At 38.9% G+C, this 14,632-nt stretch overlaps 1 protein-coding gene across 1 annotated transcript in view; it reads right to left on the bottom strand.

Annotated features, from left to right (window-relative positions):
• Positions 1-14,632, bottom strand: part of SEL1L3 (SEL1L family member 3) — a 128,021-nt gene that overhangs the window by 22,721 nt on the left and 90,668 nt on the right. Inside the window, exons 15-17 of the mRNA XM_069068930.1 lie at positions 10,689-10,865; positions 9,181-9,308; positions 8,272-8,355 (exon numbers count right to left, since the gene is read on the bottom strand). Of these exons, the coding sequence (XP_068925031.1) occupies positions 8,272-8,355; positions 9,181-9,308; positions 10,689-10,865 (389 nt within the window). The remainder of the gene's footprint in view (positions 1-8,271; positions 8,356-9,180; positions 9,309-10,688; positions 10,866-14,632) is intronic.

Below are 14,632 nucleotides of genomic sequence, written 5' to 3'. Positions count from 1 at the left end.
TATCTCATAAAGCAAATAACTTCCACATCCCAATTATTACTTTTAAGGAATTATTTTCTTCAGTGAGTTTTTGTATCTCCTTTACCATTTAGACAATTTTACTTTTTAAGGAGTTCTTCTTTTCAATGAATTTTTTTTTTTGCTTTTTTTGGAGGGCAATTGGGGTTAAGTGACTTGCCCAAGATCACATGGCTAGGTTTTTTTTTGTGTGTTAAGTGTCTGAGGCTGGATTTGAACTCAGGTCCTCCTGACTCCAAGGCCGGTGGTCTATTCATTTAGTGATTTTTTGTATATATTTTTCTCTTTGGCTAATTCTGCTTTTCAAAGCATTCATTGAGTTTTTTTTTTGGCCTCTTTTACCATTTGGCCTATTCTGTTTGTTAAGGTGATATTATCTTCAGTATTTTTTGTGTCTCCTTTCCTAAGCTGTTGACTCTTTTTTCATGATTTTCTTGCATCGTTCTCATTTCTCTTCTCAATTTTCCCTCTAATTTTTAATTTTTAAAAATTCTTTTTGAGCTCTTCCATGGTCTGAGACCAATTCATATTTTTCCTTGAGGCTTTGGGTGCAGGAATTTTGGCTTTGTTGCCTTCTGTGTGTGTGTGTTTTGATCTTCCTTGACCATAGTAACTTTGTATGGTCAGAATTTTTTCCTGTTTGCTCAATTTCCAGCCTATTTCTTAACTCTCTGCTTCCTAAGTGGGGAGCACACTGTTCCAAGCTTCAGGTTTTTTGTGTAGCTGGTTTTGGAGGTAATTTTGGGTACTTGTAAGTTTTTGTCTCTTTCAAGGTGATATGATCTATAGAGTTGTGTTTGCTACTCTCCTGTACTGTGCACTGATTTGTGAGTGACCACAAGCACTCTTTGCAGCCCTAGAATTGTGAGGAGGGTCCCTTCTCCCCTGTGGTCACAAGCTCTGGTATGCTAGTGCTCCTTGTCATCCTGGGTCTAAGACCCAGGACTGTGACCCAGATCTAAATATAGCCAATGAAGCAGAGTCCTGCCCCTGGCGTCTGCAAAGGGACCTCTGTAAATCCCCTTCTGACCCACTGTCACTGTCATTGTCTATGGACTGAGGGGTCCAGAAATCACCACTGGTGCCAATGATCCAGTTACCCCAAGGCCTGCTCCTGGTTTGCTGGGGCCTGGTCTGCATTGACACAGCTTGCTAGACCATGCTCCTCTCTCACACTTCTGTAACAGACCTTTCCTGCCAACCTTCTAAGTTGTTCTGGGCTGGAAAGTTGTTTCACTCCATCTTTTTGTGGGTTCTACTGCTTTAGAACTTGTTTAGAATCATTATTTAAAGGTATTTGGAGGGACTTGGGGGACAGCTCAGATGAGTCCCTGCCTTTATACTCTGCCATCTTGGCTCTATCTCCAATTTCATTTATTATTAGACCCAACTTTTCCAAAATATTCCAAGTGACTACTAGCAGGGTGGCACCAGGAAAAAAAGCCTCATAGATATTTAGAAGCCAAATGAGGACAACAAAATCTGGATTCAGCTATGCTGCGGGTCACGGGTAGTGTGACTGCTGAGTGTGCTGATTATATCAGACTCCATTATACATAAGGCAGCAAAGCAATTAGCCATGGTGCATAGCAAGAAGGGACAGGGAAGTTTCCAACAGGGGCAGTTTTCCAAATTTTTTTTTGTATTTTTTAACAGTTGCACAATGTCTCTAGTTATCTGCTCCCCAGAGTTTTCTTAGGGCCATAGGTAAAATTCATGCCAAGAAATGCCAAGAAGTGGGAGCTTCAGGAGGGACAGGCATTAGTTATGTGCTGTGATAAAGTTTCTGTTCTAAGGGACTTATATTCTATTTCCTTCTGTGGTATGCTAGACTGTGGGAATGTAAGGGTTTCCCTCAAAGATTTCACCCTGGATTTGTAGTCACAAGGCCTGGATTTGAGACTTTTCATTCTGTGGCTTACCAGCCCTTCAACACTAGGCAAGCCTCTTTTCCTCTCTAGTTGTGTCACTGGATGAGAGGACAAATTAGAAGGTTTAACTTTTCTGAATGTCAGACATCTATGAAATGATGTTAATACTTGCTCTCTCTTCCTTACAGGACTATGAAGGAAGCATTATTAAGATATCCATAGACACCTTCTCTGAAAAGGTGCTCCAAGGTTTCACATTGACCTACTACTACTAACTAGTACCACCACCATCCAGAATCTGGTGTATGGGATCATTAAACTTGTTCTATCTGGGCTGACAGGAGACAAGCCATTCTGAGACCACGTTCCTTAACCCTCCACTCTGCCACCTTACCACCCCTCTGTCCCACTGTTTATGATACTCCACAAGCACAAAGATAAGCATCTGAGGAGCTTTAAAGAGTGAATATTATGTTTCACACGAAAGCCTTTAATACAGATCTCAACTCAAGTTATAAAAGGTTTCTTCAGAAAAATAACAATAGCAAAATAAGTAGCTAGCTTCTTTCAAAAGTTTCCAGTTAAAAATACCAGTTATTGGGGGTGGCTAGGTAGCACAGTGAATAGCACTAACCCTGGAGTCAGGAGGACCTGAGTTCAAAACCTGCCTCAGACACTTAACACTTTCTAGCTGTGTGACCTTGGGCAAGTCACTTAACCCCAATTGTCCTGCCTTCCCCCCAACAAAAAAAAGCAACCCCCCCAAATACCAGTTATTTAAGATCATTTATAGAAGAAAGGAAGGATCAAATGATCAAAGTGGTTGTATTTATTCTGGAGAAGACAACACTTAGAAGTGACACAGGAGCCATCTTCAAGTGGAATAGAGAAACAATGGATGGAAGGCCAATTGTGCCTCGATAGGAAGAAAAACCTCCTAACAATCAGAGCTGTTCAAAAGTGGAATGGGTCGCTATAGGGAGTGGTGGATTCTCCGTCCTTAGAGACTTCATTGGCATACTGGAGAGGGGATTCATGTTCACGTGCATGGGATCCACTTAGCTTCTAAGGTCCCTTTCTGATAATGATAATGACAAAAAAAAATGACTAGCTAACATTGATATAGTACTTTTATGTTTGTAAAATGTGATACATTTTTGGTCCTCACAGCAGCTTTGTGAGGTAGGTGTTGTTATTATTCCCATTTTACAGTTGAAGAAATGGAGGCAGACGGATTAAATGACTTACCCAGTGTCACACAGCCAGTAAATATTTGGCTAGATTTGAACTCGGGTCTTCCTGCGGCTCTATGCTGTTTCACCCACCTACCACTAATCTGAGAGTCTGTGAAGTTTCATAGTTTGGGCAGCAAAAATTCCTTTTGATGAACACTAAGTAGATCATAACAATGTTCCTCCTCTCTGCTCAAAATTAGTGTCAGCTAAGGAGCTGGAAAAAACCCAGAGACTTTTCCATAGCCAAGATTTATGTAGAACTTTCCCCCAAATGTCTGCACACTCTGCTTCTGACACCTTCAATTTTCAGGGGATGAAACAACAATGACAAGAAGGGCAGGGATTAGTTCTTTTCTCAGTCACAAAGCAGGACAGACAGAGAGCCAGGATTAGAAATCACAATCCCAGAGATCCTAAGCTATTACATAACTGCTGAGACACCCTGGTTCTCTACAAAGAAAACCTTCAGGTTTACAAAGTAGCCAGTCTCCACAACAGCTCTGCAGTAAGTCGAACAAGCAGTACCGTCTCTAGTTTTTGTAGCTGGAGAAACTGAAGTTCAGCACGTAAGTGACTTGTCCAAGGACATGTGGTTCATAAATGGTAAAACTGGGTCAAGAACTCAGGTCTTTTGACCTCTAAGTCCAGTGGCTTTTACACTATACTGTATTGTTGCAGTAGGGAAAAAAAAGAACACATCCCACCAACCATTCTCAAAGCCTTGGAAAGCATCCAGAAGTAGCTAGAGCATATTACAGTTTTTATCACTTTATCACATTGAAAGAGAAGCTGTTACAGGAAAGAACAACAAGATCATAGACAGACAGTTGGAAGGAACCTTTGGAGGAAATCTAGTCCACACTTTTAATTTTACATGTGAGGAAACTGAGGCCCAGAAAGTGACTTATCCAAGGTCACACAGCTGAGAAGTGGCAGAGCTAGGATTTGAACCCAGTCCTTTGAACCCAGTCTATTTCCTACAGTTCCACATTGCTTCTACCATGGTCAAGGTGGAGTGAAAGCTGGGTTCTCCTTCCTGCTTTTCCATTAATTCACTTAGTTATCTTGGCTAAATTATTTTGCCATAGAATCAGTGTTCAACAGTACTTTAGTAGCCATTAAGACCCAACTCACACATGAAAAGTTATGGTTCAGTATCTATATACATAATCTATATCTATACACATACCTATACAGGTATATCTACATAGATATCTACAACTGATACCACACTGCCTTCATATGATAAACTCGATCAACTACACATACATTTAAAAAAAAAAAACACCTTTAGACCATTTCCTGTTCTGCCCAGGCCTCAGGCAGTGGTTTGGGGGAAAGAGATGGAGGAAATTAAAGTCTAGTATACACCATGTGTGCAACAAAGTGCATCTTTTTCACCTGGAACTCAGATCAATTCATCTTGCCTGAAGCCCACCATAAATCTGGCGTCCTCTTAGGTGAAGTACTTTAGAACTTTTCAGGACAAAAGAAAACAGAATGTAAAACTCCCAGATAAAACAAATGCAAAAGGGAAAAGAGTGAAATTAAACAGGACAGCTTGACTTCTGGCCCTTTCCCGGACAATTTCTCGACATGTCCAAAGATGACTTCAGATGCTCTGACGTTATCTTCCATACTATGCCTATATAGCAAAAAGTTCATGTTCCCTTTTTAAACTATTCCAAATGAATTTTGGAATGACCTAGGAAAGTACAAGCTCATCGAACTGACACACATAAGTTAAAAATAATGTCCAGAATAAATCTCCTCATAAACTAGGAAAAAAGAAAAGGAGGAGGTGGTATAGAAAGTTGGTTCACTGCAGTTATGCACATTATATTAAAAATGGCCAACTGGGAAAAATCACAACATGTTATGGAAGAAAAGAAGGATATTTTCTATTTTCTGCATGTGGAAGGGAGATGGGTTTGGAAATGTGGAAGATGCAAAAACATCCCCAAAATATTTTCATATGGTAAGCATTTTCCTTCTGAGATAGATGATAATGTTTCCTTCCTTTTGGCACTGAAAGTCTTTAAATCCAGGCTGAAGCTTATATTTTAAAAACCCATTAGGCTCATCAGTGATTTTGCTATGCAACCTAAAAACCATGCAAAGTGCATCCGGGGCTCTGAAAAATCCATGTGCTGTCAGATTACTGTAAGGTGGAGAAAGCAAACAAATTTTGATCTGATGTCAACTAACAGGAGATTTTTAAAAGTTATACTTTAAAGTAAAACTCTGCATGATGTCAAGTCATCTAAATTCAGAAAATGAAAGAAAGAATCCTATGCTATTAATAAAGAAGGAAAACACTCCCTGCAGAAAGAATAAAATAAAATAAAATATGGCCCACAACTGGGGCCATTTTACAAATATGTTTTCCCTTTAAGAGAGCCCCAAATACAAAAATTCTGATTTAAAAAGCTCATAAAAGCAGGTATGTTTATTCCCACCTAAGTATTTCCTCACAGACCATTAACTAGCTGACCACCAAGCTGACTTACAGGGCATAAAAATGTCAAGTCAAAATTGAGCTGCCACTGCTCTCGAAATGATAAGATATGTCAACAAGGAAAATGGGATTTGTCTTAAAAAGTTCATAACAATCAACTTTTTGTTGTACAAAGTAAGGCACACCCATACTGTGTATATTTAAATGTAACCTTACACACATAACTCTACAAAAGGGTTGGGGTGGCTCAATCTTGCAGTGAACTTCAAAATCTATCACACTGACAAGTCTTCACAAGCTGTTATATTTTTATATTGCATTCCCATGACTGTGACCTCTAGTAGCCCAAAAAGGAAAATTCTCCATCATTTGAGTTACATTTAACTTCTGAATTAATATTCTTACTAGAGCATAGTTAGGTCTGAGCTGATCTGATTTCTTTCATGGTCTATTTCTATCATGGTCTACAGGGCCGTGTTAATTTGCATAGCTATTTTCATTTTTACTGAAATGTCTAAATTTAAGCAATAAACCAGCTTAAAATTGTTTTGCTTAGGAGAAAATTATGATAGAGAGTTGGGATATGGATTTGAAAGAGGCAAAGATCTGAATAATAACAATCTATATTTACACAATACTTTGTAGTCTGACAAAGGGCTTTAGCATACATTTGGGGGCAACATGACATAATGAACTTAGAATTAGGGACCTGGGGTTTGAATCCTGCCTCTTTCAACATTTAATAGCTGCATGACCACAGACAAACATGTTCATTTCTTGGAGTTTCAGCTTCCTTATTTGTTAGAAGGGGACAAAAATACTCCTGTCACATATGTCCCAGGACTACTAGAAGGAATGGCTTTACAAGCCTTGAAGCAGTGTAAATGTAAGTTATTCTGTCATCCCATTTGAGAGGAGACCTCTTCATGTGTAAAACCAAGAGGTAGCAAAGCCATCCATTGTGTGTATAAGTGATCATCTGCTGAGTTTGCCACCAGGCAGCTCAGGAAGAAGACTCAGAATGCTGAAAAAGAGAGGAAAGCCTTCTCACATGCTAAACTAGAGCACTGGCAAATACGTCCCGGTCACCCCAGGCTCCTTGTCACCTGAGATGGTAGGACAGACTTCAAGTAAAGTCTCAAGCCTCCCATCTACCCATCTGTGTCCTCCTCGGCAACCTGGAAGGGACCTGCTGCCCTGGCCATATGGCAAAGAGGACAGTGACTTGAGGTTATGTTGATAATACTCAGATCTAATTATCTAGCCTTAACCTCTCTCCTAACCTCTAGAATTATATCCTTATGTACCTAATGGGCATTTGGAACTGATGTCCTGTAGACATCTTAAACTCAACATGTCCAAAACTGAACTTGATATCTTTCACCCAAGCCTTCCCCTCTTCCTAATTTTCCTATTACTATCTAGGCTGGCAACCTTGGTACCATCCTGGATTCCTCACTCTCACCCCATAGCCAATCATTTTCCAAGTTCACTCTACCTTCTGATATTGCCCATATATGCCCCTTCTCTCTTTTCATACTGCCACCCACCCTCACCAACTCACATTTGGATTATTGAGATAGCCAGCTGGTTGGAATCTCCCCACTCCAGTCCATCATATTCTCAGCTGTCAAAACGATCTCAAATCACAAGTTGGACCATGTACTCCCTCTATTCAACAAACCCTAGTTGCTCCCTATCATCCCCAGAATCAAATACAAAACCCCATGGCTTTCAAAGCCATGTATAATCTAGCCCTCTCCCATCTTGCTGGTATTTTTACAACTCACTCTTTTGCATGTACTCTGTAATCCAGTGACATGGGCTGCCTAGCTGTTCCTTGCACCAGCAAGTCCATCCTGCCCTCCAGTCCTGGAGTACCTTCCCTCCTCATCTCTGTCATCTTGGCTTCCCTCAAGTCCCAGCTAGAGTCCTACAAGAAGCCTTTCTTGATACCTTTTGACCTCAGTTTCCTATAGCTCCTATAACCTCATTATCTTGTAGATACATTTTTATTTTACTTTTTACTTTTTCACTTTTTGGAGGGGGGAGGCAGGGCAACTGGGGTTAAGTAACTTGCCCAAAGCCACACGGCTAGTAAGTGTTAAGTGTCTGAGGCAGGTTTTGAACTCAGGTCCTCCTGACTCCAGGGCCGGTGCTCTACTCACTGAGCTACCTAGCCATCCCTGTAGATATATTTTTGCTAAGTAGCTGTTTACATGCTATCTCTCACATTAGATGGTAAGCTCCTTGAGAGCAGGGACCATTTTTGCCTTTCTTTGTGCCTGGCATATAATAAATGCTTCTTGACTTAAATTTCCTGTATCTAAGGGTAACCTTGATTCAGAACTCCTAGGATCAATGTAAATGCTTGGTTATCTACAGGAACGAGATGCAGGAGGAGATGCGGAGTGAACTGAAATGCTAATGTATCACTGTTTCTTAGTTTGCTGAAGGTGAAGTTTTCCATCAGTGAAATAGTTCTCTCATATAGTTAAAACTGGAAATACTATTTCTCAATCAAAAGCCAATTAGCCTCTGAAATGCCGCCATTACTGGGAGTCCATAACTTTCCCTCATTCTACTGGGTTTAAAAACCATATTTCTTAAAACTGTATAAACTAATCGAAAAACACAAAGAAATTAAAGGAATGCAAACATTTATGTGCAGCTGGTGTTTCAAGCTTACCATGACATGTCCAAGTAGGCATTGAGAGCTTTCCGAATGACGTGCCCCAAATAGCCATTCTTTTCCGCAACATGTTTTGCCCAACTATAAAAGACAAGGGGATAGCAAATATCAAAACCACTGCAAATTAAATTAGGTGGAAATAATTATCTTTTTTTTTGCATATGAGCTCTACAAATCCCATTTGGGGAATATTTTGCTTGTTAGAATTTTTACATAGCAACAAATCACAAGTGAACGTCAAGAAGAAAAATGATGATACATTTTTTAGAGCTTTGTAGTGACTGCTCTTTCTCATAAATGCTTACAAATGAAATGGTAGAATACAGGTACAGATGGTCAATTCTCAATTATTTATACTAAAGAAGGAAAAGTTTTATATGCAGAAATCAATAAGGTGAATTTTTACTTTTCCTCAACATCATTTACCTATGATATGCACATCACTACCCATTTCCATTGCTACATATGAAAATGCCTCTGTAAAGCTGACGATATCTTTGTTCATGTTTCTGAACAAAAGTAATTTGAAGAGGTGCTTAAATTCACTTTGCATATTGACTTCCCTTCCAATAAATGAAATTTATAATATAATCTAAAAACCTCATTTTCACCTCCTATTCCAATCACCTCTTTGTTAAAATGTGCATGCTTTTTAGCAATCTAGCTAAGTTTTATTTTCTTTGACCAAAATAAAAGGGCCAGTTAAAACTCATAAACAGGATAATCAGTTGCCAGATAATTAAAAGTAATAATAATAAGGTAAGCCTTGGTGGAATAGTGATTTCCCAAGGAGAAGTGTAAAGAATTCCCAAGACACTATTTCCCAAAATATGTTTCCCCATTCCCTCTGTTGCTGTTGCTATGATAAATGTCTTTTCCATATATAACTTTTTCATGGTTTCTTACACAACAGCTTTCTCAGGGTCTCTAGGAAAAGTCTCCAAATTGCCTGTCATATAGTATAGGGAACACCACAAGGTTCCTTCGATGTGTCCTCCTTGTGCAGCCTTATGGAAATATTCACCAGCTAATGTCTGGAAAGAAACAGATAAAGATGTCAGCCTGCCTAATAAAGAGGGCTCTCGTCTATGTTCTTCTGCCCTCTCTGCCGAGCTGATTTCAGAAATGCCAAGATAGTGAGGTACCTTAAGACTGATTTTATCACAGACTCATAACTTCAAATACTCTAAATTAGGAAACAAAGACAGGACAAGCAATTCTAGAAGACACAAGCCCTCTAAAGGAGGGTTTCTGTCTGATATGTGAAACCTACTCCAGCTAATCCAGGGATCAAGCTAGCCAGTAAACAAACCTGTTCATCACACATAAAGCCCACGAGCAGTCACTTCAGGTGAAAATCCACTCAGTTGATTTTTCTAAGCCCTCCCTCCAAACACATACACATAATTTTAATTTATTTTAAGAGAGATGAGAACTAGAATATAATTAGCAATATAAGTGTCATGTATTTAGATGTGTAGGAGGGTTATTAAGCATGCATAATGAACAAAAATACATACAGGGCATCCCAAAAGTCTTAGCACAGTTTCAAGCTATTAAATCTTAAAACTTATTTAAACTATTAAAGCTTAAAACTGCACTAAGATTTTTGGGACAGCCTGTATGTATTTTTGTTCATTATGCATGCTTAATAACTCTCCTACAAATCTAAATATTCTCTGAGTACCTTCTTTTCTGTATCACCACTTAAAATCTGTACCACCCAATATAGTTCCTAATTAACTACTGTCACATACTGTTCCATCGCCTTACTCTTACTGTTCCAGCTAGACTCTAAAGCTTTTGGGGAAAGGACCATATGCCTAACCATTTAAATCTCATCAGGTGCCTATAACAGTGCTGAGCACTTAGAAGACACTGAAGAAATACTAGCTTCTGCCTAGAATTCATGGCCATGAAAAAGTTTTTCTCTCTCTAGACTAATTTGTATGCTTCCTTTTTTCAAGATAATGAAAAATATGTAGCTGAAATTGTATCCACTTATGCCTGGACTTCCAGGACATCCAGAACAAAATTAAGGGCTCAACTTTCAGAAATTAACTCAGTCTAGGTGCCTGGCTATATCTGCTTCACTGGTTCTTTTCATTGGTTTTGGTTTTGGTTTTTAGTAGTCGTTTTTATATGTGTTTTAATTTTATAGATTTCCCCAAATACATTGGGGAAGTAGATGTATTAAAAGAAAAAGCTTTCAGGGCAGCTAGGTGGTACAGTGAATACAGCACTGGCCCTGGAGTCAGGAGGACCTGAGTTCAAATCTGGCCTCAGACACTTAACATGGAAAAACTAGCTGTGTGACCTTGGGCAAGTCACTTAAGCCTAATTGCCCTGTCCTCCCCACTCCAAAAAGCAAAAAGAAAAAGCTTTTAATCGTGGTTCCATGAAGTCTTACTCACTTGGTTCCTTCCAGTGACTCCTGGGAAAATGCCATCAAGATAAAGAACACCAAGATTGTACGAGGCATCTGGATTTCCCATTTCTTCTGCTTTTAGCCAGTATTTTGCTGCCTTGACATAGTTTTTCCTAAATTTGTGGTAATACCATCCTAGGCCATTCACTGCCTGATGTAATCCCTGTATTTTGAAACAACAACAACAAAAAATAGAAATTATTCTCCCTAGAAAACAAAGTTAAACTAGCAGTAGGACATAGGAGTAATCTGCACACATCTAACGCCTATGCAAGCTTCTACTGTTACTCTTTTCAGGGGTAGATGGGTCATTTGGAATTACTCATCAGGGCATCCCCAATATCCCTATCCACGTAGGCTTTTATGAAGCAGATACAATGATTCTATCATCTTAACAATGATGTTGGGACCAAATTCATTACTCACTTTATATGCTCTGATGATTCTTAGTTCCTTAGGAGGGCAACATTCTACTGTAGGGAAGGCAGACCAGGGTAGATAAGCATAAGGAATAGGACTTTCTGAACAGCCCTGGAAGTACGTGAGGCATATGGGACTATGATGTTTGAACTCTGCCCTAGCTCAAGGAGGTTTCCAGTTGATCTGTTTGATGATCTGTTGGGTTACTCTGCTGTAAACAATGAAATCACCACAGCAGGAAATTGCCACAACTTCCTACTTGCAAGTAAAGGCCATCTGTGACTACTGAGCCTTCCCAGCTTTGACAGCTAGTTTAAAGCCTCAGCAGGGGTTGAGCATCTAAAAGAAGAAGGGAAGATGTAGGAAGGTAAGCGCTAGTTTTCACAAAAAAAGTGACTGAACCTGAAAGGGGGACACTTTAAAGAGAGTGCTAGAGAAAGGTACTAACTACAGTGCCCATGTGAAGCCTGACTTGCAATGAATCCTCTTGTTCTTTTTGGATTACATTCCTCTTTATTTCTCATATTTTTGCTCTTTCTTGCATCCCTTACCCTCTTCAATAGAGCCTCCTCCAATCTCTCTAAGAACTCATCTGTTTGATATTCAAGTTATTGCTCTAAAAAGATTCTAGGAGATTTTCTACTGAAGTGGCTTCTTAGCTTTTTGTATGTGTCACAGACCCATTTAGCAATCTGGTGAAGTTTGTGGCCCCCTTTTCAGAAAAATATTTTTAAATGCACAAAATAAAATGAATAGGAATACAAAGGAAACCAATTCTATTGAAATAAAGTTCTCAAAATATTTTTTCCAAAATGTCATCTGGTACTAAAAGGACTCAGGGCTAACAGTATGTCAAAACTCTGTGCAAAAAAATGTCTCTTTGCATGCTATTCTAAAGTGAAAAAGAGACTCCAAGTACAAGAACTGTTTTTTTTTGTTTGTTTTGTTTTGTTTTTATATTCAGCACCAGCATAGTGCTTTGCCCAGAGCAGGCACCTCATAAATGCTTATTGTTGGATTGATTTGAATGATGTAATGGAAAGAACTGAACCTGGATTTAGCATACCAGAGTCCAAAGTCATGGTTCTGCCACTTACCGGCTATGTGACTTCAGGAAAATCACTTAAAATTGTTTGAGGCTTGGTTCACTCCCCTGTAAAAATGGAAACAACAGTCCTTGCAAGGTCTACCTACAGATAAGAGGTTAAACTAGATGATTCCTTATGTACCTTCCAACTCTAAGACTCTAAGATTCTCTGTGATATGATAGTCTGTCCATCATAAAGTGCTATATAAATATACACCATTATTGATATTGTTGTTGATAAATAGATAGACTAGGTAGACTATCAAAACAGAATGGACAGGAGGGAGCCAAGATGGTGGAGTAGAGGTAGCAATCTAGCCAAATTCCACCAACATTCTCTTCCAAACAGCTTTAAAGTAATGTGTCAAATTATTTCAGGAGCAGCATAGCTAACAAAAGGTTGTTATGAGACTTTTTTTCCAGCCAAACACAACTTAGGAGGTTGGCAAGAGAGGTCTGTGATCCAGGGGTGGGGGCCAGCCTGAAGTACATGTAGTGGCAACACCAGTTGTGGGCTTTGGAGGAAGCTGCAATAGCAGCAGCTGAAGTTTCAGGAGTTGTCAACCCGGGTAAGAGGATTGAACAACTGGTTAGAAAGAAATTACAAGGGACCCTGAGCAGATACTGGGTGCTCTTTCGTAAAAGGAGCCTTGATTACAGCTCTAAGGCAGAGAGGAGCTGTAGTACTTGTGGCTACAGAGGAGCATGGAACCTGGTTACAATTCCAGGGCTGAGAGGATCTCTAACATTTCCAATTATGGGGGGGGGGAGGGCGGGAGGGCAGAGGCCCTTCTTGGGTAAAGACCAAGCCATAGACCAGGAGAGCAATGATCATACTTCTCCTAGAATAAAATCACCTTGGCAGCACCAAAAAGTTTCACGTCCTTAGAAATCGCTCTAAAAACACCAGCACAAAAAAAAGCCTAAAGCTTGGGACAGTGCCCCCTCCACCCTCACCCTGGGATCAAAGTCCAACTTTAACATGAAGTTCAAAGTCAAGAAATAAGCTGGAAAATTCAGCAAAGAACAAAAAAAGAACCTGACCATAAAAAAGCTACTATGGTGTGAGGAAAGATCAAGACATAAACTCAGAAGACAACAATGTGAAAACAGCTACAAGAAAAGCCTCTAAAAACCACTGCAAATTGGACACAAGCCCAACAAGAATTTCTGGAAGAGTTAAAGAAAGAGATAAGAATGGTAGAGAAAAAATTGAGGGGGAAATGAGAATGATACCAAAAAATATGAAAAAAAGAATTAACAGCTTGGCAAAAGAGGTATGAAAAAATACTAAAGAAAATAACACCTTAAAACACAAAATTGGTTAAATGGTTAAAAAAGGCACAAAAATCCAATGAAGAGAACACCAAAAAAAAAAAAAACCTAAACAAATAAGCAAACGAAGAAGCAAACCCAAAAATGGTCAATTGGAAAAAGAGGTACAGAATATCCATTTGAAATATCCTACTGGAAAAACAACTCACATAGAAAATGGATTGAGGAGAGGTAATGTAAGAATTATTGGACTACCTGAAAGCCATGGGTCAAATACAGATCCTAGACATCATATTTCAAGAAATTACGAAGCAAATTTGTCCTGATATCTTAGACCCACAGGGTAGAATATAATCCACAGATCACCTACTGAAAGAATTCCAAAATGAAAACTCCCAGAAATATAATCACCAAAGCCCAGAATTCTCAGGTCAAGGAGAAAATATTGTAAGCAGCTAGGAAGAAAGAATTCAAATACTATGGAGTCACAGACAGGATCACATAAGATTTAGCAGCTTCCACAATGAAGAAGCAGAGGTCTTAGAATATAATATTCAGAAAGGCAAAGGAACTAGGATTGCAACCAAGAATAACCTACCCAGCAAAACTGAGTATAATTTTTTTTGGGGGGAGGGAATAAATATTTAATGAAATAGAGGATTTTTAAGTATTCATGATGAAATGATCAGAACCAAATAGAAAATCTGACATTCAAACACAAGACTCAAGAGAAACATAAAATGTAAAAATGAAAGAGAAATCATAAGAGACTTAATAAGATTAAACTGTTTACATTCCTAAATGGGAAGATAATACATGTAACCACTAAGAACTTTATCATTATTAGGGTAGTTAGAAGGAGTCTACATAGACAGAGGGCATTGGTATGAGTTGATTATGTTGGGATGATCTAAAAAAAATGAAGGGGTGAGAAAAAGGTATGCCCTGGGAGAAGGGGAAAAGGAGAGAAAAAATAAGGAAAATTATCTCACATAAAAGAGGCAAGTAAGGAAGGGCTTTTACAGTAGAGGGAAAAATAGAAAGGGTGGTAGGCAACACTTGGACCTTACTCTAATATAAAGTGGTTCAAAGAGGGAGGAAAAAAAATTATATGTATATATATATATATATATATATATATATATATA

This window comes from Petaurus breviceps, unplaced genomic scaffold, assembly GCF_028583685.1.
Source record: "Petaurus breviceps papuanus isolate PSGF00001 unplaced genomic scaffold, PetGlider_PUasm1.0 140, whole genome shotgun sequence".
In the NCBI taxonomy this organism is placed as follows: Eukaryota; Metazoa; Chordata; class Mammalia; order Diprotodontia; family Petauridae; genus Petaurus; species Petaurus breviceps.
This window is presented reverse-complemented; position numbering and strand designations above follow the sequence as displayed.